Consider the following 26,987-nt stretch of genomic DNA (forward strand, 5'->3'; position numbering starts at 1 on the left):
GGGAAAACTTGCACAATTGGTCGCTGACTAAATACTTTTTTTCCCCACTGTATATGAAATGCCATCTGAGACATTTTTGTATGGTTCATAAATAAGGTAGCAGTGCATGCTAAATATGATATACAATTAGTGTTGAGCATTCCGATACCGCAAGTATCGGGTATCGGCCGATACTTGCGGTATCGGAATTCCGATACCGAGATCCGATACTTTTGTGGTATCGGGAATCGGAATCGGAAGTTCCCAGTGTATGGTTCCCAGGGTCTGAAGGAGAGGAAACTCTCCTTCAGGCCCTGGGATCCATATCCATGTAAAAAATAAAGAATTAAAATAAAAAATAGGGATATACTCACCCTCTGACGCGCCCTGGTAGTAACCGGCAGCCAGCTTTGCTTAAAAGGAGCGCGTTCAGCACCTTCCATGACGTCACGGCTTCTGATTGGTCGTGTGCCGCTCATGTGACCGCCACGCGACCAATCACAAGCCGCGACGTCATCCCTCAGGTCCTAAATTCCCTTCTAGGAATTTAGGACCCGAGGGATGATGTCACGGCTTCTGATTGGTCGCGTGGCGGTCACATGAGCGGCACGCGACCAATCAGAAGCCGTGATGTCATGGAAGGTACTGAACGTGCTAATTTTAAGCAAAGAAGGCTGCCGGTTCACAGCGATAAGGTCCAGGCTGCGTCGGAGAGGTGAGTATATCAATATTTTTTATTTTCATTCTTTATTTTACACATTCATATGGATCCCAGGGCCTGAAGGAGAGTTTCCTCTCCTTCAGACCCTGTGAACCATCAGGGATACCTTCCAATTCTTGAGTCCCATTGACGTGTATTGGTATCGGGTATCGGTATCGGCGAGATCCGATACTTTGCCGGTATCGGCCGATACTTTCCGATACCGATACTTTCAGGTATCGGACGGTATCGCTCAACACTATATACAATACAATATGTCTTTTATATTAAATTAAGCAAGCTAAATGATATATTTCCAACCAGGTTAAAGACACTGGGACAGATTAATCATCACTGGCTTAGCTACGTCAGTCTTTATGGAATACGAGGTGCCAAATTTATTAAGAGGCGCATACCACATAGTGAATTCAGGGCTTCTTCTAAGTTGAGTCAAGCACTTGAGTAGCACTTCTGCTTGTCAAAACTTTATTAAAAAGTCAAAAGTTGCAAAAGTTTGGGGATTTTTTGAGTTAACTATGGAGGACTTTACCAGGTGAGACTATTTGCACAAATTAAAAGTATACGGGAGTAGTGCTGTTATTATTAGAGACAGCCAGATTTTCAGTCCATAGAAAGCTGCTGATCGGATCCATGTATGCAAACATCAATAAAGCCCAAAAATGTTACATCTTCACAGTGGAGTCTGCAAAAAAAAAAAAACATTGGAGATCAAACTCTGTATCCTTTATTCTAAAAAAGCCCCAAGTTATATATATTCTAGCACATATCATGCGGTTTAGTTTCAACACAATCATCCAGTAGGATCTATCTCTTACCGATAGATGCTACTACACAAGCGCTGCCACCAGCCCCATTTTGCTGAAGGAAAAAAAATAATTGCCTGCAGCAAAATGGTGCCTGTGGCAGCGCTTGTGCAGTAGCATCTATCGGTAAGAGATAGATGCTATTGTGCAGGTACCAGAGCTATTTTGCTGAAGGAAAAAAAAATTGGGCTGCAGCTAAATAGTGCCGGAGCTTGTGCAGAAGCATCTCTGATAAATGCTACTGCTCAGTCGTTGCCTCTGGCGCCATTTTGGTGTATGTAATTTTTTTTGAAGCCTCACAATATTATATGAATGATGTAAACTAGGGATGGTCACAGAAAGATCAGTGACCTTTCATAAGCCCATAAAGATGCATATGTAAGCAGAGCACCACATAAAGCCCCGCCCACAGGCCCGTCTCAAAGCATGAGAATCTCATTAACTGAAAAGTACAAATACAAATTAAACAACAACCACAAGATGGATTTCTTCAACAAAGCTATCATGTTAATCAGTATAACGGCGCCAACCTGACAGTGTCTGTAGTTTACTGGTCTGTAGTTTACTGTGCACAATCCTGCTGACAGTTTCGCTTTAAGAAATGGCAGTTAACAGGAACAGTAGAGGTCAAGATGAGGTCTGGAAGACCAAGTTAAATTTCAGTGAACCTTGCTTGTAGGATTGCTAGTGAGGCAAACCAGAACCCCAACTTGACTGCTAGAGACCTTCAGAAAGATTTAGCAGACTCTGGATTTGTGATACATTGTTTTACTGTTCAGAGACTCCTGTACAAATACGGCCTTCATGGAAGAGTCATCAGAACTGGAAGAATTTTTCAAGGAAGAATGGATGAAAATCCCTCAAACAAGAATTGAAAAATACCTGGAAGGCTACAAAAAGTGTTTACAAGCTGTGATACTTGCAAAAGGGGGTGCTAATAAGCAATAGCCATGCAGCGTGCTCAAAATTTTTGCATTGGCTCATTTTCCTTTTTGTAATTTTTAAAATGTAAAAAATGAAAATATATTTGTTTTGCCTAAAATACAAAGAAAATGTGTCATCTTTAACTTTAGGCCTTTTAGAGATCATTTCATTTTCAACTTGCTTAACTGTTCACAATAACAGTAATTTTGACTAGTGGTGCCCAAACTTTACATGCCACTTTAGGTGCCTGGAACATACATTAATGATACCACTGTTAGGTGTCGAGTTCCCACCTCTGCACAGGAGGAATCTCAAACCATCTCCACTGCGGTCTCCCATTCTTATCCAGCCGCAGTGGAGTCTGCTCAGTGGAGACGTCGGTCCCAGCATCTAGCGCAGGCTGATACTGGACGACTGGTTACTACTGGATGACTGGTTACTACTGCCCTTCCAGGCTCTGTCCTTGTAACCAGCAATTTTCAGCAGCGAGCAGGTCTTTCTGGGACTAAGTCCTGCTTTTGCTCTTCTGAGCATGCCCAAAGGAAGACCTCTCAGTGGAGGTCTGAGGTCACATGCTCAGGTACTGCAGTAGCTCCTATTGGTCCTCTAAGAAGGTCCTGAAGTTGCTCAGTTACTGTAGCAGTTCTCATTGGTCCTCTAGGAAAGTCCTGAACTTGCTGCAGCTATAAAAGGTTCACATGGCCACATGGCCATGCGCTAGTGTATACTTGAAATCGTGTGTGTGTATCCAGCGCCCGACAGAGCCATCAGTACTAAACACATGATACAGCGTCAATTGCTGTGACCGCCAGTGTGGCGCCATGCGCTATTAGAGCGCTTTCCTTTCCCAAGTCTGGGTGGTTAGTGGCATACGCCAAAGCGGCACAGCACGCACTATTGTGCATTAAAATTATATTTTCAGTTACTCTTGACACCCCAGTTGTGGTGTCGAGCGCAAGTGGTCTGAATGTACTCTAATCCTGTGTCTTGGGATAGAGTCCTGAGACTCCTTGCTTGCGCTCTTGGTGCGGTACCGCGGCCCTGTGACGCAACAGAGTTTGCTTCCTTCACACAGGGTGAAGTTAACCCGTGTGTGTATCTACATTGTACCGCCATATAGTCCGTCATTACTCAGCAGCAGGTTCCATCTCTGCACGGTGGACCCCGGGCTGCGAACGCACCTTATACCATCTCTCTTATAATTTGGTACGTTCCACTAGCCCTAACAACCACTCTGGTGGTGAAATAAAAAATGCCAGAGTGGTGCTTCATGCATTCTTACAGACAATAAATAGAATGGTGATGTCACAAGTGGATCATTGCTCTCTGCAAACGGAGTGGATAGGTGACAAATATTGCTTACCGCAAGTGCTTGTTACTTCATTTTGCCGAGGGTGCTCGTATATATACTGAGTAGAGCGGGTGCTCAAGTGAGATGTTCTCATCCATGCGGCAACATGTTTCACTGCTGTTAGACAGACACAAAATATGCAGGGATTGCTCATTTGTTATTCAGTCTCCGCATATTTTTTGGCTGTCTAACAGCAACGGAACATGTGGCCATGGAGACATGAACGTGTTACTCGAGCACCTAACATCCTCGGCAAAATCGAGTAATGAGCACTTACATTCACTAGTGACAATTTCCATTTATGGTACAACCCCTTTAAGGATATGTACAGGAGTGCCTTAGGCCGAATTCATGCTTTCTAATTGACCGTACACAGGTGAAATACAAATGGCATCCATGTGCAGTCCTTCACATCACAGACCCATTCATTGGCATGTATGAGTTTTATCTGTGAATCAGACCAAATTTGGAGATATTGGCACTTTCTTTTTAAAACAAAGATATGTGAATAGAACAAAGGCTAGCCTATAAAGGATTTGTGTTATCTGTCTGCAATAAAAAAAGAAAAAAGAAATTGTATGCAAAACATGGATGTGTGAATGGGTTCACAAAATGTTATTTTTTCATTATTTTTTGCTATATTTCCCAGACAATAACATATTTGCAGTTAGTTAGTATCTTGGCTTGTATTCTGCTGTTTTAGATTATAATTGCGTAATTTTCATGTACCTGTCTTAGGAAATCTCACCTTTGTAAGGCCAGAATGGTTCTATTTGAACCATATCTATATTTTTTATTCATATATTTTGTAGGCTTCAAATTCCCTTATTTATTTTAAATATCTATTTTGTTGTAAATACAGTATTTTTCAGACTATAAGACGCACCGTACAATAAGACGCACCCCAAATTTTCAGAAGGAAAATAGGGAAAAAAATTGTGTCAAATGGGGGTCCATCTTACAACAGAATTCAGCTTACCAGGGGGGAATTGGCAGCACTGGTGGAGCGTAGTCACAGGGGGTGTTCGGTGGTCCCATCCCAGGTTGGTGCGGCAGGTGCGATGGCTTCTGGGAAATTTCATCCCAGGCCGGGGTGGCTGGTGTGGCAGGTGCGGCAGTGGTGCTCTGTAGTGCGGGAAAAAGGCTCCACCAGCATTTTGTGAAAGCCCGGAGGCCCCCACACATCCATTGCTGCAAAGCGGTGGCCTCCAGGAAAATGGCCGCTGGGGCAGCGCATGCTCAGATTGAGATCTCGGCAACAAGCCCCCAGTAACCATTTTCCATGAGGCCACCGCATCGCAGCAATGGATGTGCGGGGGCCTCCGGGCTTTGACAAAATGCCGGCGGAGCCCCCCACACCACAGAGCACCACTGCCGAACCTGCCACACCAGCCTGGAAAGGGAGTGCGATCATCTCCCTGCAGTGACGGACCGGGACGACCGAAGAATTGCCCGACTCCTGCTGCCACCACAGTATTGGTAAGTAAATTCCGACTATAAGATGCACCCCCATTTTCCCCCAATACTTTGGGGGAAAAAAGTGCACCTTACAGTCCAAAAAACACGGTATCTATTGCCAGGAATATATGTATTATCACTTTTTTTTATAGAGTTTTTATACTTTTAATGGATTTGTATTAGGTGCTCACCTTACATTAAGAAGATCTTTGCAGTAAAGATCAGGTTGAAGATCAGAGTTTTGGCAAACAATGTCCTCATCCCCATTACGGTTAAGGAGAGCATATTGATTTCCTCCATACTGTGAACTGGAAGATAGCAGAAATTAGATTATACAATAAATGCTGACCCATTAAGTTCATGATAAAGCAGTAAGTATTTCCTATGCAATTACCGTATTTTTCGCTTTATAAGACGCTCCGGATTATAAGACGCACCCCAAATTTTGAGGAGAAAAATAGGAAAAAAACTTTTTTAATAAAATGGTGGTGCTTCTTATAATCCATGCATCTTATTGCTTACTGGGGGTGGTGGCTGTGGTGAAGCGGGGTCTCAGGGCTGCTGCTGGAGGAGGTGGGTGTTGCCATCGCACTCTGTCCCATGCTGCCGGGTGCTGCCGCCATGTGGTGTCCCCTAAGCTTGCCATTGCAATCTGTCCCTTGCTGCCAGGTGCTGCCACCATGCTGTGTCCCCGAAGCTTGCTGCCATGCTCTTTTACTGGGTGCTGCTGCTGCGCTGTATCCCTGATACTTGCTGCCACTCTCTTTTACTGGGTGATGCTGGCATGCTGTGTCCCGTGCTGCATGGGGGAGCTCTGCAGTTCCATCCATGCTTTCCTATGCAGTGGATTCCTTCCAGGAAAATGGCAGCCGGGAGGTGGCGCATGCTCAGATGGAGATCTCGGCAACAAGATCTCGGGAGATGAGATTTCAGCGCTGAGATCTCATCTCCCAAGACCTCCCGGCGGCCATTTTCCCGGAAAGAATCCACCGCACAGAAAAGCATGGATGGAATTACAGAGCCCCCCCACACAGCACTGGACAGAGAGTGTCAACAAGCACCGGTGACACAGCGCGGCGGCGGCAGCACCAGGGATAGTGTGGCGGCAAGCATCGTACACCTGCAGCGTCTGCACCGATAAGGTATATCCGCCTTGTAAGATGCACCCCCCATTTTCCCCCAAAATTTTGGGGAAAAAAACTGCATCTTACAAAGCGGAAAATACGGAATATACTTTCTAGTTATTTTAGTGCGTAAACATGTGTCCTACTTTCTTGGATAGCATCCTTACTAAAGATGAAATCTGAGGCACGCTGTCAACCAGAACATAATTATACAACTTGTTCAGGAGAAGAAGCCACTTACTAATTAAAGCAAGATTTTCATTATAGAGGTCATAGGAATAATCTACATTTGGCATATACAATTTGCAATGTAGCATGGCATGGTGGTCATTCACGTGAAATGCCATACATGTAATTCATGGGTATGCAGAGTCTACCAGAGTGAAATCCCCATAATAGCCATATTCTATAATAGGGCATGCGGTCAGATATAATCATCCTTAGGCAATGATTATTATTGCCATCGGGACATTCCCAAACAATTCCCAGAATACAAATAGTAAGAGAAAGAACACAATCATTTTGGTAGTTGCCTATTTTATTATTAATGTACAGCGGATAAATATGACATGGATATGATAAAATAATACCTGAAGAAGCACTCCCATCAAAGTTTTTATTCTCTTAATATATTGCAATCATCATATTATATAACACTGTGTACTTGCAATTGCTCATTTTGCCCTTCTACCCAGCTTATTATTCTCCTTTCTCTGCTCTTTGTAGAAACAGGAAGCCTCTTGTCCCTGCATTTATCATTCCCCTCAACTACTGCCCCAGCTGCTCCCTCCCACATCCCCCCTGCCATAAGCGTTAGCAGTGACTTATGAGTCATACAGGGAAAATTGACCTCCTATTTCAAGAAAGAGCTTAGAAAGATTCGGCTAGTCAGTTTTTAATCATGTGATATCATAGACCTAATGGAAAAGAGAAGAATTAGCTGGGTAGAAGGGCAAAATGAGCAATTGTAAGTACACAGTGCCATATAATAGGATGATTGAAATATATTAAGAGGCTAAAAATTATGATGGAAGTGCTTCTTAAAAATGTGCCACTTACAAAAGGAATCTGTTCTCTCACATCTGTTGTCTTTCTCCTCTTCAGCTGGATTATCAGTACCTGCATGGTAGGAAGCAGTTGAATGATTTTCTATTCTAGTGTTTCTGTGACTACTGCAGTGTAATTTGTGACAATTTATCAAACATTAATTGTATTTGTTAGAATTGTAAAATAATAATTCTAAGAGCCTCAATTTTCCAGACTTTGTGCAGCAGTATGAAATCCGTTCACTCTTAATATGCTGCTGGAAAACCACAGGCATTTATTCCTCTGTATTTGGCTGATAAGTCCTGTTGCATTTGAAATTGTCTGATCTAAAAAGACTATGTTATGATGAACATGATGTCTGATCAGTAGTGTTGAGCATTCCGATACCGCAAGTATCGGGTATCGGCCGATACTTGCGGGTATCGGAATTCCGATACCGAGATCCGATACTTTTGTGGTATCGGGTATCGGTATCGAAACAACATTAATGTAAAAATGTGTCATAGAGAGAATTAAAATAAAAAATATTGCTATACTCACCTCTCCGACGCAGCCTGCACCTTACCGAGGGAAGCGGCAGCGTTCTTTGTTTAAAATTCGCGCTTTTCTTTCCTTACGTGAGGTCCCGGCTTGTGATTGGTCGCGTGCCGCCCATGTGACCGCAACGCAACCAATCACAGCAAGCCGTGACGTAATTTCAGGTCATTCAGTATTTTAAAATTACGCTCCGGCTTTGTGATTGGTTGCGTCGCAGTCACATGGGCGACGCAACCAATCACAGCAAGCCGTGACGTAATTTCAGGTCCTTAAGGATTTTAAAATTACGTCCCGGCTTTGTGATTGGTTGCGTCGCAGTCACATGGGCGACGCAACCAATCACAAGCCGTGACGTCACGGGAGGCTGGACACGCGCGCATTTTAAAATGCGCGCGTGTCCAGCCTCCCGTGACGTCCCGGCTTGTGATTGGTTGTGTCGCGGTCAACCAATCACAAGCCGGGAGGCTGGACATGCGCGCATTTTAAAATGGCTTCCCGGCTTGTGATTGGTTGACAGCGACGCAACCAATCACAAGCCGGGACGTCACGGGAGGCTGGACTCGCGCGCATTTTAAAATGCGCGCGTGTCCAGCCTCCCGGCTTGTGATTGGTTGACAGCGACGCAACCAATCACAAGCCGTGACGTCACGGGAGGCTGGACTCGCGCGCATTTTAAAATGCGCGCGTGTCCAGCCTCCCGGCTTGTGATTGGTTGACAGCGACGCAACCAATCACAAGCCGGGACATCACGGGAGGCTGGACTCGCGCGCATTTTAAAATGCGCGCGTGTCCAGCCTCCCGGCTTGTGATTGGTTGACCGCGACGCAACCAATCACAAGCCGGGACGTCACGGGAGGCTGGACACGCGCGCATTTTAAAATGCGCGCGTGTCCAGCCTCCCATGACGTCACGGCTTGTGATTGGTTGCGTCGCCCATGTGACTGCGACGCAACCAATCACAAAGCCGGGACGTAATTTTATAATCCTTAAGGACCTGAAATTACGTCACGGCTTGCTGTGATTGGTTGCGTCGCCCATGTGACTGCGACGCAACCAATCACAAAGCCGGAGCGTAATTTTAAAATACTGAATGACCTGAAATTACGTCACGGCTTGCTGTGATTGGTTGCGTTGCGGTCACATGGGCGGCACGCGACCAATCACAAGTCGGGACTTCACGTAAGGAAAGAAAAGCGCGAATTTTAAGCAAACAACGCTGCCGGTTCCCTCGCTGAGGTCCAGGCTGCGTCGGAGAGGTGAGTATAGCAATATTTTTTATTTTAATTCTTTATTTTACACATTAATATGGATCCCAGGGCCTGAAGGAGAGTTTCCTCTCCTTCAGACCCTGGGAACCATCAGGAATACCGTCCGATACTTGAGTCCCATTGACTTGTATTGGTATCGGGTATCGGTATCGGATTGGATCCGATACTTTGCCGGTATCGGCCGATACTTTCCGATACTTTCAAGTATCGGACGGTATCGCTCAACACTACTGATCAGAGGTAAGTACAGTATGTAATAGAGCAGAAAGACTCAGAAGATTGATGTACTGTACAGTATATATGACCCCTAAGCATAAAGAGAGCAAAGTTGTTGGAAAATAATTAAATTCTCTTTAGGATTCAATGCTCATAGAGTAACATTTTATTCATTATAATCATTGACGCACCCCGGAAGAAGGCAAGTGTCGAAAAGCGCGTAGGGTACCCAGTCACACGTCTCAGCCTGGGTTACTTACTTTCATCTACCTCTATTGCATTTGCACTTTATTACTTTTCTAGCACCATGTATTTATTGTGACCACTGCATCTAATCATCCTTGGTTAGCAATCTGTGTACTTTATTGCAGTTGCACCTTATTTACTATATATGGCTACTTACCTGGTACCAGTTACTCATTGTGATTTAGTGTATTTGGTGTAATATTTTTATGTGCAAAGCATTATGTTGCACCTGTACCATATTCACTGTATACCACTATACTAAATGCATTTGAACCCAAGCTGGTTACTAATTTGATAATACTGCATGTATATTCATTCTCCTTATGTAAAACACATTATGGAGGTATTATTACCACTCATATTAATACCCAATGCTTTGATGTGTTCCATTCTGTTTCAACTTTTTTTACTCATTATATTTTATTAGTATTTGTCAATAAAATGTTGCATTTTAAATTAATTCTTTATAATATGGTCTGCTTGCACCATTTTCCTATATGATCCTTGAATACTTCTTGTGCATGACCTTTGGTCCTACACTTCACTTGGTAGATATGTATTATAATCAAGTTATGCCACAATTACAATTTGTCATGTGACTCATTTCAAAATGACCTCTATATTCTATGTGGGGAACAATAATTTTCCCACTGCTGTTTATTCCTTAATTTAGCTTTGAAAGCAGTGACTATGAGGACTGAAACACTTTGATTGTGATGAATAATATCCATTTATAGATATTGCATTCAATAGGGATGCATCCCTTTCTGGCTATACAGTACAGTGATGTGACCGCAGCAGCTAATCACTATGATTAGATGTAGCATTCACATGCTTACTAAGCAAAATAGGAAGCATTAAGATTGATGAAGTATACAAGTAGTGCTGGAAAAGAAGTAGGAGGGGGATCAATAAGGTACATCATTATTTAAAAAGAATCAAAGATGAACACCCACCCAACACCCTTAATTAAGGTGCAGCCAGATGACTGTATAAATCAGACGTAAAGTCGCACAGAGATCGGAATGCAGTGCATGGACTCTCCCGAACATGACAACTGCATAGAAATATGTCCCGCCAGTCTGATCTCCATCCAATTTTTCTCTAAAAATGATAATTTTTGAAAAATTTTCAAAATGCAATTTGAACCCTAGTCATTGAAACTTTTAAATACAAAGTAGTCCATTAAGTAACTCTTTATCTCCATTACTATTACACACGTAAACCATTTCTACCTGAGGAAGTTAGAAAATTAGTTGATTCAAGATCCCGTGAGAGTCCCTAGTATAAAAGAAAATTTATTTGTTATGGAACATCCTCTATAGTAAAATTGTGGCTTATCCAAATTATAGAATATCTCCTAGTCAGAAAATATCCCTTTTAATGTAGTCATAGAATATACAAGTCATGTAATTTGTCCAAGCCATAGGATATCCCTTCGATGAATACATGAACTCCAATATTGCTGTAAACGTTAAAAAACTAAGGTACTTAGCGTTTTTTGATGAAAGAGAGCAAAAGCCATCCAACCACGCCAAGATGTACCTTTTAATATGGATGGTCCCTAACCACTATATGTCCTACCTCACCATGTGTCAAACCAGCCTCCTCTGAATGAGGAAAAATTGCAGTGTCAATATATGCAGAGCTATTCCATAAAGACCAAGCTATTCCAAAATGATTTATTATGAACACAGTCTAAATCAAAGCAATGGAAAAATTACTAATTCCAGTTACATTGAGAACCAGATATACAGTAAATATATTATTACCTTTTGACTTTACAGGCATCAAGTTTTGAGGCTGTTTGACCTCACATGTAAACTCCTCATACTTCACATTCTGAACAATGACCGCACTGTACAATCCCTCCTTGGACAAGATTGTAGTAACATCTTCATGTTTGGTTTTATTAACATAAATTTCAATATCTTTGGGGTAGAAATCTTTTGCCAGGCAGGCAATGGAGACGTCTCCTTTAGCTTTTAGCTCAAACACTTCTTTAGGACGAGTGGTGGGCTTGTTACCTGGAATAATTGAAAGTTCAGAGTTGGACCGCGATGATTTTAGTAATGTATGAAACAACATGGATGTACACCAACTACAGCATGTCTTCTTCCCTACGGTCAACCAGAAACAATCAGTCTTGCATATAGATCAAAGTCATTCTCTTAATGGTCTCGATTTGGCAGATGTAATGCACCATTAGTATATTGGAAAATACCATAGCAAAATTCATTTATATGAATTTAGATGACAAGATAATTTAAACTCTCCCCAAATCTCTTCCCTTCAAAAGCGCAAGAATAAGTGATAAAAACATCTCAAATAAATAAAAATAATACAGATGATAATGGCAGCTTGTCTAACAAAAATAAACCGGACTGCAAAGCCGATTAAAAAAAATAGCGCATTTCAGAAACTGGAGACAAATATGACTGTTTTTCTTTCCAAAACCTGCATTTAAAAAATAAATAAATGTGGTAAAAATGAGAGGCCTATTTATGAGGTTTTGTTTTAACCATTTTCTTGCATTAGATTTTTTTTCTTGATTTCCAGGACATTTTATGAATGGTGTCTTTCAAAACTACAACTTGTGCTGCAAAAAAATGAGACCCTAATATGTAATTGCAATAAGTTATGACTCTTCAAAGAATAATAGGAGAAAACAAAAGTCCCCCCCAAAAAATTCAGGAAGTCGTTTGATAGAAATTAAAAAATATTGAAAAAAAATGAAGGTTAAAAATCAAACAAAAATATTTTTTAACATGTTAACGTAGCCTGCCTTATAATATAGTTAAAATAACATTAAAGCAACATAGCCAAGCCACAAAAAAATCATCAATGTAATTGGATTTTTTTTTTCATTTCACCTAAAGCCCTCAAAGCAATTTAGAGTTGATCTATAATTTATATGAACCTCAAAATATTTTTATTAAATATTACTCATCCTCCAAAAAAGAGAGCCCTCCTACAGTTGCATTGATGTAGAATTATAAACTCTATACTTTTTTCTTGAACTGTGGTATTATTACTCAAAACTAATAGAACATTAAAAATCTGTACTAGCTATGCATTTGGTATTATTCACATTATTTCTACTGAAGAGAAAAAGGTTTAAATTGAAAAAGAAAAACTGAATGGTGAAATTGCTGTTTTTTATTCCATTCTTTAAAAACATAGTAAAAGTTAATTAACATGTTACATGCACCCAATATGGTGCTTTTGAAAATATCACCCATCTAATAAACACAAGATGAAATATATAAAACATGGCTCCCTGAATGTGGTGCTGCGAAAACTTAAACATTCCACCAAAATGGCTTTTTAATGAAGAGGTGGGCCAGGCTAAAACTACTAAAGTACTAAAGTGGTTAAATATCTTGGTAAAAGTTTAAACTTATACTTAATGCATAACATCAATTCTACAACTTACATGTACATTTTCGAAATAGATTTTGCATACACTAAAAGCACTGGATGAGGGCAAAAAACCTTAAAACGGAATGAAAACAAAAGCATTCAATAAACGCAAACTAAGCGAAAGGTGTTCTTCAAAGATAGATATATTTTTTAAGTCTGTAAGCAGTTACTGGATGTTGTTATATGTTGAAATAAAAAAAATTAACAAGCATTTTTTCTATTATACTTTTACTCAAAAGGAGAAATAATTTAGGTTATATTAAAAAAACTAAATTTATAATATTGTATGAAAATGATCAATGCATTTCCTTTCCGGTAATCTACATTTTTAATGTAATTAGCTTATTTCAAAATTCTAATTGTTAGAATTATATAAAAACATTTGTAGTTCAAAGAAAATGACAAATAATTCCGAATACAATTTGAATAAATATAAATGACTAATAATTAGGTTTAATAATGTCAAATAACGCTTAGAGCAATGAAAATGTGGATGTAAACTTCAATCACTCAACCACTGAAAAACTGGTAGTAAATTAAATCTTTTCAACTTTTCCAAAATTGTTCTGAAAGTATTTTATGTAGAATATAAATCTAAATCATGTTTTTTGTTTTTTCCCCCACTTACTTGGCAGGACATCAAGTCTTGTTCCAGTTCCAAAAATGAGACCAACTGAATAATACACAATGTATACTAGCATTAATAAAACCTACGTTACTCCCAGAAAATAACAAGATCAAGATTAGTACATAAAAATTGACTTTTTTTCTGTAGGAAATGTGTACAATGAAATTGAATAGAAATGATAACATTTACTGTAACTACGGCAAATATAAAATTATATAATGAAATTCGTGTCTCTTAAAATGAAAACTTTGTAGCTGCGAATACAATATTAGAATATGTTTTATGTCATTTCTATTAGCTTTAATTATTGTTCTATGAGGGGTAGAACAGAAATAAGTGATCTGATTATGTGTTTATTATGTGTTTATTCACATATTTCCCCATTTGGGTCATTTTGGAGTGTATATATTTTTGTACAAGAGACAGCCATGTTTTAATCACTGTGAGACCTCCAAGTACACTGTGAGTTAATCCCATTCAGAAACCTCTACCAGTAGAGCTCAAATATTACATGATTAATATCTTTAGACTTTAAAATTTGACCCAGTCTATCCACAAAGAGAAATGAATTAACATATTGTGCAATACATAATAAAGGGATAGCCCAGGTATCGGCAACATGAACATTGGCAGTGTCTGTGTTCTTAGGAAGCAAGATGGCGACATTCACGGGATTCATGTATGTTATGCTTTCCCTTGCTCTATCTATTTCGGCAAAGGTGAAGAACAGACCCTGATTGCATTCAGGGCATATGCAAATACAGGAGAGTTACTGCGTCTATGTGCAGTATATTGTGGATGCTTCCAGGTAACGTTCAATGATGGTGTGAGTGATGGAGATGATGGCATCACTTGGCCTCACTAGTAGCAAGCGCCACTGCAATCACTAGAAGCAAGCACCATTACAATGTTGGGCTAACTGTCTTGGGTCTTTCTGCCCAGTATAGCAGCGTAAGATACATATATATGTTTGATTACAAACCACACCTTGGTGCTGTAAAATCATAGCAGAATTTTTACATGCACCTAACTAGTAAGTTACTTTTAAGCATTTAACTACTAATATCCAACTATGATGAAAGCAGAGAACTACTATACTATAGAGTTTTTATATAGATGATAAATAACTTACCTGCATTAATGTTCCAGCATCTTGTAGAAGAGCAAATTATGCTTCCTTTTAGGCTTTGTAATATTTAAATGGGAAGTGTAAAACATCTTAATACATTAAGCAAAGCAAAAAAACATAACATACAGAAAAACATACAGTCTTGTATTCAGGAATAAAGGAAACACCAGGAAGCCCACAGTCTTTCATGTGAATTCTCACCAGTAGTCATGATGTATTACGGTATCTCAGTACTGTCATTTGTAGGTTTCTGAATATTAGATACATAGTTTCATAATTGATAAGGTTGAAAAAAAGACTCAGGTCCCTCAAATCATGGTATCAACCATGTTGGTCCAGAGAAAGACATAATTCTCTGAGGCAGATGTCGATTGAATAATATTAGGAGAATAAATCCTTGGATCAATATCCGCTCTTAATAAAAGCAATGAGTTTAGAATAATAAAATATGAGGGGTCATCCCACAGATGAACCCTATTGACTAGTAATGCTGTACTAATAACAAGTCCTTCTTTTCATTTTCCTTAGAAAATAATTTTAGACGTGGTAGCCAGTGCTATGAATAATTTGTTGAATTTAAGGGAACCACAAAAAAATGATATTAACCTGCAGATATGGGATTAATCTACAGATTAGTAGCATTATTAACCCACCCGGCACACGCACTTAGCTGAATGCTGCGGGGAGAAAATTAATTTTATTCCCCCTGCAGCATTCCGGTTTCAGTCATGAGGATGGGGCTGGCACTGGTTCAATCAGCGCTCTGAGAATACAGAGCGGCATCTGTAACCACCCCACTCAGCAGTGACTGACACTCGCTCTACATTGAGGCCAATGGTAAATCAGGGCCAGGGGCCTAGTTAGAGTGGCCACTGAACTCCCATTAACTGGATTTAACATTTTTTTAAAGAAGAGGTGATTAAAAGCCTAGACAGAGGGTTGCCTGTTTACCCATCAAGAATTTGTGGATCCCATACAGCTAAGAAGTCTGGAATTTGATGATGCTTGCTGAAAAATTGCACTGGGCTGGACGATGTCTTTTAATGACACTAAGCTATGTTGTATAGTACAGTCTAGTGGAAGTTGTTAATCAGTAGAGATGAGCGAGCACTAAAATGCTTGGATGCTCCTTACTCGAACAGAGAAATTCCTAATGCTCAGGTGCTCGTTTTGAGTAATGAGTATAATGGGAAGACACTACAAAGAGGTCTGGTGGCAGTGAAAATGTTGAAATGGATGGGAAATGTGCTGAATGGAAGGAGAACAGGATGGGGAAGACCCCTGAAAGTATTTCTGACTCTCAGATCGCTGCTGATTGAATAATGGTGTCACACTTTTAATGACCGACAAAAAAACATTCAGTATCAACAATAAATTGGCATTTACATGAAAAAAAATGTTAAGAAACATTCTTTCCTGTATAATGACTTTTATATAAGGCAAAATTAAAAGAGGATTTGAAAAACATTATATAAGTAAACCAAAATTGAAATTTTCAGTAAAACATTTGAGGGACTTAGATACACCCTGTATTAGACATAAAGGAGGGTATCATACACATTCTGTTCAAATTGTCATGTAGTGGTACTCCTAGACTCATGTCTAAGTGCAAAGCCTTCCAAAAATTACAAGCAGGGACATTTATACACACTTGAAGGCACCAAATGTAGTGCCTCATTCAAATATTGTGAGCAAAGTGTAGTCGTGGTACTCCTATGCACATAAACGTTCCCCAGAGTGCAAAGTATGCCAAAAATTGCAAACAGTCATTCATACAATCTTGAAGGTACCAACTATAGTACCTAATTCAAATATTGTGAGCAAAGTATAGTTGTGGTCCTCCTACACTCCTAAAAGTTATACAGAGTGCAAAGCCTGCCAAAACTTACAAGCAGGGTCATCTATATACCCTTAAAGCAACATCTGGATGACCTCATTAAAATATTAAGAAAGTTTACACCTGTAGAAAAGCTTGTTAAACTGTATGCATGAATCATTGAATCCATGAACAAATTTTGGAAGCTTTTTCCAGAGTTAACTATACCATGAAAATGTAACAAGAATTACTTTACAGTGTATGGATGAATCATGGAATCTATAAACAGTTTTTCAAGGTTTTACTGATTTTTATATAACACTAAAATTTAAAAGAAAGCACATAAAACTGTATGGATCAGTAATTGAATCCACACAAATTTTTCACTGCTTTTTTTGTAGTGTTATATATACCTCCGAAATGTACTCAAGAACACATAATACTCTATGGATGAGCAAAATAATCCTCCCAAAAAAATTTCAACAATTTTTTTGAGGGATAGATACTACCAAAATGCACCCAAGATGATGTACCGTAATACTCTATGGATGACTACTGAAAGTTATATGCCACCAAAACATACCCAAGAACACGTAAAACTGTGTGGATGACCAATATAGTACCGATATATTTCTGAACTATTTTTTGATGGTTTTATACCATAAAAATGTACTCAAGAACACATAATACTGTATGGATGGGTAATATAATACTGAGACATTGTTGAAATTTTTTTTGGAGGGTTAGATATCACCAAAACGTACATAAGAACATGTAATGTTTTGTAAATGAGCAATATAATACTGATGTGTTTTTTAAGCTTTTTTTGAGGTTTATATACCAACGAAATGTATTGCGGACCATGGAATAGCCTACAGATATATTTTTGAAATTTTTTTTGGAAGGTTAACCCCTTAATCCCATCTGACGTACTATCCCGTCAAGGTGACCTGGGACTTAATTCCCAGTGACGGGATAGTACGTCATACGCGAATGGCCGCGCTCACGGGGGGAGCGCGGCCGATCGCGGCCGGGTGTCGGCTGCATATCGCAGCTGACATCCGGCACTATGTGCCAGGAGCGGTCACGGACCGCCCCCGGCACATTAACCCCCGGCACACCGCGATCAAACATGATCGCAGTGTACCGGCGGTATAGGGAAGCATCGCGCAGGGAGGGGGCTCCCTGCGGGCTTCCCTGAGACCCCCGGAGCAACGCGATGTGATCGCGTTGCTCCGAGGGTCTCCTACCTCCTTCCTCACTGCAGGTCCCGGATCCAAGATGGCCGCGGCATCCGGGTCCTGCATGGAGAAAGGTGGCATACCGATCGCCTGCTCAGAGCAGACGCTGGTAAGCCTGCACCGATGTAAGTGAGATCGGTGCTCTGACAGAGTGCTGTGCACACTGTCAGAACATCAATCTGTGATGTCCCCCCCTGGGACAAAGTAAAAAAGTAAAAAAAAATTTTTTCCACATGTGTAAAAAAAAATAAAAAAAAATCCTAAATAAATAATAATAATAAAAAAAAAAAATTATTCCCATAAATACATTTCTTTATCTAAATAAAAAACCAAAACAATAAAAGTACACATATTTAGTATCGCCGCGTCCATAACGACCCAACCTATAAAACTGCCCCACTAGTGAACCCCTTCAGTAAACACCGTAAGAAAAAAAAAAAAAAAACGAGGCAAAAAACAACGCTTTATTACCATACCGCTGAACAAAAAGTGGAATAACACGCGATTAAAAAGACGGATATAAATATTCATGGTACCGCTGAAAACGTCATCTTGTCCCGCAAAAAACAAGCTGCCATATAGCATCATAACCAAAAAAGTAAAAAAGTTATAGTCCTGAGAATAAAGCGATACCAAAATAATTATTTTTTCTATAAAATAGTTTTTATCGTATAAAAGCGCCAAAACATTAAAAAAATATATAAATGAGGTATCACTGTAATCGTACTGACCCGAAGAATAAAACTGCTTTATCAATTTTACCAAACGTGGAACGGTATAAACGCCTCTCCCAAAAGAAATTCATGAATAGCAGGTTTTTGGTCATTCTGCCTCACAAAAATTGGAATAAAAAGTGATCAAAAATGGTCACGTGTCCGAAAATGTTACCAATAAAAACGTCAACTCGTCCTGCAAAAAACAAGACCTCATATGACTCTGTGGAGCAAAATGTGGAAAAATTATAGGTCTCAAAATGTGGAGACGCAAAAACTTTTTTGCTATAAAAAGCGTTTTAGTGTGTGACAGCTGCCAATCATAAAAATCCGATATAAAAAACGCTATAAAAGTAAATCAAACCCCCCTTCATCACCCCCTTAGTTAGGGAAAAATAATAAAATTAAAAAAATGTATTTATTTCCATTTTCCCATTAGGGCTAGGGTTAGGGTTAGGGTTAGGGCTAGGGTTAGGGCTAGGGTTAGGGTTGGGGCTAAAGTTAGGGTTAGGGTTGGGGCTAAAGTTAGGGTTAGGGTTTGGATTATATTTACGGTTTGGATTAGGGTTGGGATTAGAATTATGGGTGTGTCAGGGCTAGGGGTGTGGTTAGGGTTACCATTGGGATTAGGGTTAGGGGGGTGTTTGGGTTAGGGTTTCAGGTAGAATTGGGGAGTTTCCACTGTCCAGGCACATCAGGGGCTCTCCAAACGTGACATGGCGTCCAATCTCAATTCCAGCCAATTCTGCGTTGAAAAAGTAAAACAGTGCTCCTTCCCTTCCGAGCTCTCCCGTGCGCCCACAAAGGGGTTTACCCCAACATATGGGGCATCAGCATACTCGGGACAAATTGGACAACAACTTTTGGGGTCTAATTTATCCTGTTACCCTTGTGAAAATACAAAACTGGGGGCTAAAAAATCATTTTTGTGAAAAAAAAAGAATTTTTATTTTCACGGCTTTGCGCTATAAACTTTAGTGAAACACTTGGGGGTTCAAAGTTCTCACAACACATCTAGATAAGTTCCCTGGGAGGTCTAGTTTCCAATATGGGGTCACTTGTGGGGGGTTTGTACTGTTTGGGTACATCAGGGGCTCTGCAAATACAACGTGACGCCTGCAGACCAATCCATTTTAGTCTGCATTCCAAATGGCGCTCCTTCCTTTCCGAGCTCTGTCATGCGCCCAAACAGTGGTTCCCCCCCACATATGGGGTATCAGCGTACTGAGGACAAATTGGACAACAACTATTGTGGTCTAATTTATCCTGTTACCCTTGTGAAAATACAAAACTGGGGGCTAAAAAATCATTTTTGTGAAAAAAAAAAGAATTTTTATTTTCACGGCTTTGCGTTATAAACTGTAGTGAAACACTTGGGGGTTCAAAGTTCTCACAACACATCTAGATAAGTTCTTTGGGAGGTCTAGTTTCCAATATGGGGTCACTTGTGGGGGGTTTGTACTGTTTGGGTACATCAGGGGCTCTGCAAATGCAACGTGATGCCTGCAGACCAATCCATTTAAGTCTGCATTCCAAATGGCGCTCCTTCCCTTCCGAGCTCTGTCATGCGCCCAAACAGTGGTTCCCCCCACATATGGGGTATCAGCGTACTCAGGACAAATTGGACAACAACTTTTGGGGTCTAATTTATCCTGTTACCCTTGTGAAAATACAAAACTGGGGGCTAAAAAAATCATTTTTGTGAAAAAAAAAAAAGAATTTTTATTTTCACGGCTTTGCGTTATAAACTGTAGTGAAACACTTGGGGGCTGAAAGTTCTCACAACACATCTAGATAAGTTCCTTTGGAGGTCTAGTTTCCAATATAGGGTCACTTGTGGGGGGTTTGTACTGTTTGGGTACATCAGGGGCTCTGCAAATGCAACGTGACAGCTGCTGACCAATCCATTTAAGTCTGCATTCCAAATGGCGCTCCTTCCCTTCCGAGCTCTGTCATGCGCCCAAACAGTGGTTCCCCCCCCGCATATGGGGTATCAGCGTACTCAGGACAAATTGGACAATAAATTTTGGGGTCCAATTTATTCTGTTACCCTTGTAAAAATACAAAGCTGGGGGCTAAAAATTTTTGTGAAAAAAAAAAAATTATTTTCACGGCTCTGCGTTATAATCTGTAGTGTAACACTTGGGGGTTCAAAGCTCTCAAAACACATCTAGATAAGTTCCTTAGGGGGTCTACTTTCCAAAATGGTGTCACTTGTGGGGGGTTTCAATGTTTAGGCACATCAGGGGCTCTCCGAACGCAACATGGCGTCCCATCTCAATTCCAGTCAATTTTTCATTGAAAAGTCAAATGGCGCTCCTTCCCTTCCAAGCTCTGCCATGCGCCCAAACAATGGTTTACACCCACATATGGGGTATCAGCGTACTCAGGACAAATTGCACAACATTTTTTGGGGTCCAATTTCATCTCTTACCCTTGGGAAAATAAAAAATTTGGGGCGAAAAGATAATTTGTGAAAAAATATGATTTTTTATTTTTACGACTCTGCATTATAAACTTCTGTGAAGCACTTGGTGGGTCAAAGTGCTCACGACACATCTAGATAAGTTCCTTAGGGGGTCTACTTTCCAAAATGGTGTCACTTGTAGGGGGTTTCAATGTTTAGGCACATCAGGGGCTCTCCAAACGCAACATGGCGTTCCATCTCAATTCCAGTCAATTTTGCATTGAAAAGTCCAATGGCGCTCCTTTCCTTCCAAGCTCTGCCATGCGCCCAAACAGTGGTTTACCCCCACATATGGGGTATCAGTGTACTCAGGACAAATTGTACAACAGCTTTGGGGGTCCATTTTCTCCTGTTACCCTTGGTAAAATAAAACAAATTGGAGCTGAAATAAATTTTGTGTGATAAAAAGTTAAATGTTCATTTTTATTTAAACATTCCAAAAATTCCTGTGAAACACCTGAAGGGTTAATAAACTTCTTGAATGTGGTTCACACTTGGGTATTTTCTATCATATAGACCCCTCAAAATTACTTCAAATGAGATGTGGTCCCTAAAAAAAAATGGTGTTGTAAAAATGAGAAATTTCTGGTCAAATTTTAACCCTTATAACTTCCTAACAAAAAAAAATGTTGGTTCCAAAATTGTGCTGATGTAAAGTAGACATGTGGGAAATGTTACTTATTAAGTATTTTGCGTAACATATGTCTGTGATTTAAGGGCATAAAAATTCAAATTTGGAAAATTGCGAAATTTTCAAAATTTTCACCAAATTTCTGTTTTTTTTTTCACAAATAAATGCAAGTTATATCAAATAAATTTTACCACTAACATGAAGTACAATATGTCACGAGAAAACATTGTCAGAATCGCCAAGATCCGTCAAAGCGTTCCAGAGTTATAGCCTCATAAAGGGACAGTGGTCAGAATTGTAAAAATTGGCCCGGTCATTAACGTGCAAACCACCCTCGGGGCTTAAGGGGTTAAATACCAAAAGGTACCCAAGAGCACATAATACTGAGTGCATGAGCAATGTAATACAGATATATTTGTTAACAATTTTTGAGGGTTATATACCACCGAAATGCACCCAAGAAGATGAAATACCCTATAGCTGAGCAATATAATAACAATAAATTAATTAACATTTTTTTTCAGGGTTACAAACCACCAAAGTGTACCCGTTATAGTCTATGGTTGACTAATTTAATCCAGATACAGTTTGGAACGCTTTTTTGAGGGTTGTATACCACCAAAATGTACCCCAGAAGGCGTAATACTTATTGGTGAGTGAATACATTCAGCACTATTTGTTACTCACACGAATAGTACGCTATTTGGGCTATTTGTTATTTGGCGGGTAATTAGCAATTCACCTCGGTATATTCGGGTCGCCCAGCATGTTTGACGCTTTATTTGCAGCCAATGAAAATGTATGGGCTTGCCAATCACAGTAAAGTTGTCATCATTTATGATGTGGCATTATTGTGATTAGCTGGCCTTACAGCATTATAGGGGGATATTTAACCCCTTTCTGAACTCGGACGGGATAGTACGTCCGAGGTCAGAACCCCCGCTTTGATGTGGGCTCCGGCGGTGAGCCCGCATCAAAGCTGGTACATGTCAGCTGTTTTGAACAGCTGACATATGCCTGCAATAACGGCGGGTGAAATCGCGATTCATCCGCCGCTATTAACTAGTTAAATGCCGCTGTCAAACAGTGACAGCGGCATTTGACGGGCGCTTCCGGCCATCCGGCCGGAAATGACGGCATCGCAGACCATCGTCACATGATCGGGGGTCAGCGATGCATCAGAATGGTAACCATAGAGGTCCTTGAGACGTCTATGGTTACTGATCCCGGCTAGCTGTGAGCGCCACCCTGTGGTCGGCGCTCATAGCACACCTGCAATTCAGTTACATAGCAGCGATCTGATGATGGCTGCTATGTAGCAGAGGCGATCGAGTTGTGCCAGCTTCTAGCCTCCCATGGAGGCTATTGAAGCATGGCAAAAGTAAAAAAAAGTTTAAAAAAATGTGAAAAAAATAAAAAAATATAAAAGTTTAAATCACCCCCCTTTCGCCCCATTCAAAATAAATCAATAAAAAAAATCAAACCTACACATATTTGGTATCACCGCGTTCTGAATCGCCCAATCTATCAATAAAAAAAGGATTAACCTGTTCGCTAAACAGCGTAGCGAGAAAAAAATTCGAAACGCCTGAATTACGTTTTTTTGTTCGCCGGTACATTGCAATAAAATGGAATAATGGGTGATCAAAAGAACATATCTGCACCAAAATGGTGTCATTAAAAACACCAGCTTGGTACGCAAAAAATAAGCTCTCAACCGACCCCAGATCATGAAAAATGGAAACGCTACTGGTACCGGAAAATGGTGCAAGTTTTTTTTTTTTTTAGCAAAGTGTGGAATTTTTTTCACCACTTAGATAAAAAATAACCTACACATTTTAGGTGTCTATGAACTCGTAATGACCTGGAGAATCATAACGGCAGGCCACTTTTAGCATTTAGTGAACCTAGAAAAAAAGCCAAACAAAAAACAAGTGTGGGATTGCACTATTTTTGCAATTTCACCGCACTTGAAATTTTTTTCCCGTTTTCTAGTACACGACATGCTAAAACCAATGATGTCGTTCAAAAGTACAACTTGTTTCACAAAAAATAAGCCCTCACATGGCCATATTGACGGAAAAATAAAAAAGTTATGGCTCTGGGAAGGAGGGGAGCGAAAAACGAACACGGAAAAACGGAAAATCCCAAGGTCATGAAGGGATTAAGCCCTGCTGGTGTCATCTTGTGCACATTGCATGCGGAAAAAGCATAGTGAGAGCGTAGAGTCAGTGTAGCGAGAGTGAAAGCAGCGAATATGGAGAATTTGAGTCCAAAAATCTCTTTTAAGAGCTACTTGGAGTTAAGATTAGTTCTCTGTTAGGTTTAGATAGCATAGGGAGAGATTTAATACCAGGGAGAGCAAAAGGCAGGCAGGGTGTTAGCATTGCAAGTACATGCTGCTGATCTCAGCTAAATTGCAATGTGTATAGTGTAGGAACAGATTGTGGAGCAGGGAGAAAGAGGCAGGGTTTCATATCCAGTACCAGCAAACACTAAACAGCTCATTTTAGAGCTACATAATATTCCTCAGTACCAGCATACTGTATACTAAACAGCTTTATTTCTTTAGAGCAAAATAATATTATCCAGGAGCAGCATATACTAAACAGCTTTTTGTAGAGGTAAATAATAGTCCTCAGTACCAGCATTTACTAGACAGCTTTTTTTAGCGAAAAAATAATATTCCTCAGTACCAGTATATACTATACAGCTTTTTTTAGAGCAAAATAATATTCCTAAGTACCAGTATATACCTAACAGCTTTTTTAGAGCAAAATAACATTACTCAGGACCAGCATATACTAAACAATTTTTTTCTAGAGCTAAATAATATTCCTTGATACCAACTGTTATGACCCCAATGGCAGAGGGTCTCAGGAATAAATACCAAGTCTGCAAACACAAAAAACCAGCTCATAGGGCAGTGGTAACTGGGCTGACCATATATCTAATCCTAGCACCACAAATAGAAGTAGCCGGGGAACGTGCCTACGTTGGTTCTAGACGTCTCGCGCCAGCCGGAGAACTAACTAACCCTAGAAGGGAAAAGAAAGACCTTTCTTGCCTCCAGAGAAAAGACCCCAAAAGTTGGATACAAGCCCCCAACAAATAATAACGGTGAGGTAAGAGGAAAAGACAAACATAAGAATGAGCTAGGTATTTAGCAAAGAGAGGCCCACTAGCTAATAGCAGAATATAGTAAGATGACTTATATGGTCAGCAAAAACCCTATTAAAATATCCACGCTGGATATTCAAGAACCCCCGAACCGTCTAACGGCCGGGGGGAGAACACCAGCCCCCTAGAGCTTCCAGCAAGGTCAGAAATCACATTTAGTACAAGCTGGACAAAAATAGTAGCAAAGCAAATAACTCAAAAAACAAAGAAGCAAGACTTAGCTTAATTTTGCAAGAGCCAGGACCAGCAGACAGGAGCAACAGAAGGATCTGATTACAACGATGCCAGGCACTGGACTAAGGATCCAGGAAGTTAATATAGCGACACCCCTGGACTAACGACCCAGGTGAGTGCCAAACAGAAAAAAAGACAATCCCAGAGTCATACCACTAGTGACCACAAGAGGGAGCCAAAAAGTCTAATTCACAACAACCAACATATACTAAACAGCTTTTTTTAGAGCAAAATAATATTCCTCAGCACCAGCATAAACTAAACAGCTTTTTTAGAGTAAAATAATATTCCTCAGTGGTAACATATACTAAACAGCTTTTTTTTCTAGCAAAATAATATTACTCAGAACCAACATATACTAAACAGCTTTTTTTAGAGCTCAATAAAATTCTTTAGTACCAGCATATACTTAACCGATTTTTTTAGAGAATAAATAATATTCCTCAGTACCAGCATATACTATACAGCTTTATTTTATAGCAAAATAATATTCCTATGTACCAGCATATACTTCACAGCTTTAATAGAGCAAAATAATATTACTCAGGACCAGCATATACTAAACGGCTTTTTTAGAGCTAAATTATATCCCTCAGTACCAGCATATACTAAACAGCTTTTTTTAGAGCAAAATAATATTCCTCAGTACCAACATATGCTAAACATCTATATATAATTGTCTAAGGGGTACTTTCGTCTGTTTCTTTTTGTCTGTCTGTCTGTCTGTTTGTCTGTAACAGAAATCCCGCGTCACTGATTGGTCGTGGCCGATGGGCGCGACCAATCAGCAACAGGCACAGTCCGGCCCGAATTGCCCCCTCTTCTCCCCTCCAGTCAGTGCTCCCTCCATACTCCCCTCCAGTCAGCGCCCACATAGCGCCCACATAACGTGGTATAACGCAGTCCGCTAACGCTGCTATTAACCCTATAATTGTGACCAACTTTTTACTATTGATGCTGCCTATGCAGCATCAATAGTAAAAATATATAATGTTAAAAATAATAATAAAATAAAAAAATCATTTTATTCTCACCTTCCGCCATCTGTACCAGCCTTTCCAGTTCCTCGTGACGCTCCGGTTCCAAGAATGCATTGCGGCAATGACCGGAGATGACGTAGAGGTCTTGCAAGTCCGCTACATGATCACAGGTTATTGCCGCAAGGCATTACTAGGAATGGAGCGTCGCGAGGAGCATTGCTAAATGCCTGGGCTGGATCCGGGGGCCGCCGGAAGGTGAGTATATAACTGTTTTTTATTTTAATTCTTTTTTTTAACAGGGATATGGTGCCCACATTGCTATATACTACATGGGCTATGATATATACTATGTGGGCTGTGTTACATACTGCGTGGGCTGTGTTATATACAGCGTGGGCTGTATTATATACTATGTCACTGTTCTCTACTCTAAATGGGCTGCGCTATATACTACGTGGCTGTGAAATATACTACATGGCTGTGCGATATACTATGTGGCTGTGTTTTTTACTACGTGGGGTTTGCTATATACTACGTGGGCTGTGCTAAATACTATGTGGGCTGTGTTATATACTGCGTGGGCCGTGTTATATACTGCATGGGCTGTGCTATATACTACGTGGCTCTTCAGTATACTAGGTGGCTGTGCTATATACTACGTGGCTATGTTAAATACTATGTAGCTGTACTATATACTACATGCCTGTGCTATATACTATGTGGCTGTGCAATATACTACATGGCTGTGTTATATACTGTGTGGACTGTGCTATATACTACGTGCCTGTGCTATATACCACATAGCTGTGCTATACACTACGTGGATGCTATATGCTACGTGGATGCTATATGCTACGTGGCTGCTATATAC

The 26,987-nt window shown here is 40.2% G+C and overlaps 1 gene segment (V, D, J or C); it reads right to left on the reverse strand.

Moving 5' to 3' along the window:
• Positions 1 to 1,170: 1,170 nt before the first annotated feature.
• LOC143795280 (T cell receptor delta constant-like) lies at positions 1,171 to 26,180 on the reverse strand. The segment is given in 6 exon segments: positions 1,171 to 1,382; positions 5,433 to 5,544; positions 7,420 to 7,479; positions 11,447 to 11,701; positions 13,726 to 13,770; positions 26,171 to 26,180. Coding segments are annotated over 6 exon segments (564 nt in total).
• Between the last annotated feature and the right edge of the window lie 807 nt (positions 26,181 to 26,987).

The sequence above is a fragment of the Ranitomeya variabilis genome, chromosome 1, assembly GCF_051348905.1.
Source record: "Ranitomeya variabilis isolate aRanVar5 chromosome 1, aRanVar5.hap1, whole genome shotgun sequence".
In the NCBI taxonomy this organism is placed as follows: Eukaryota; Metazoa; Chordata; class Amphibia; order Anura; family Dendrobatidae; genus Ranitomeya; species Ranitomeya variabilis.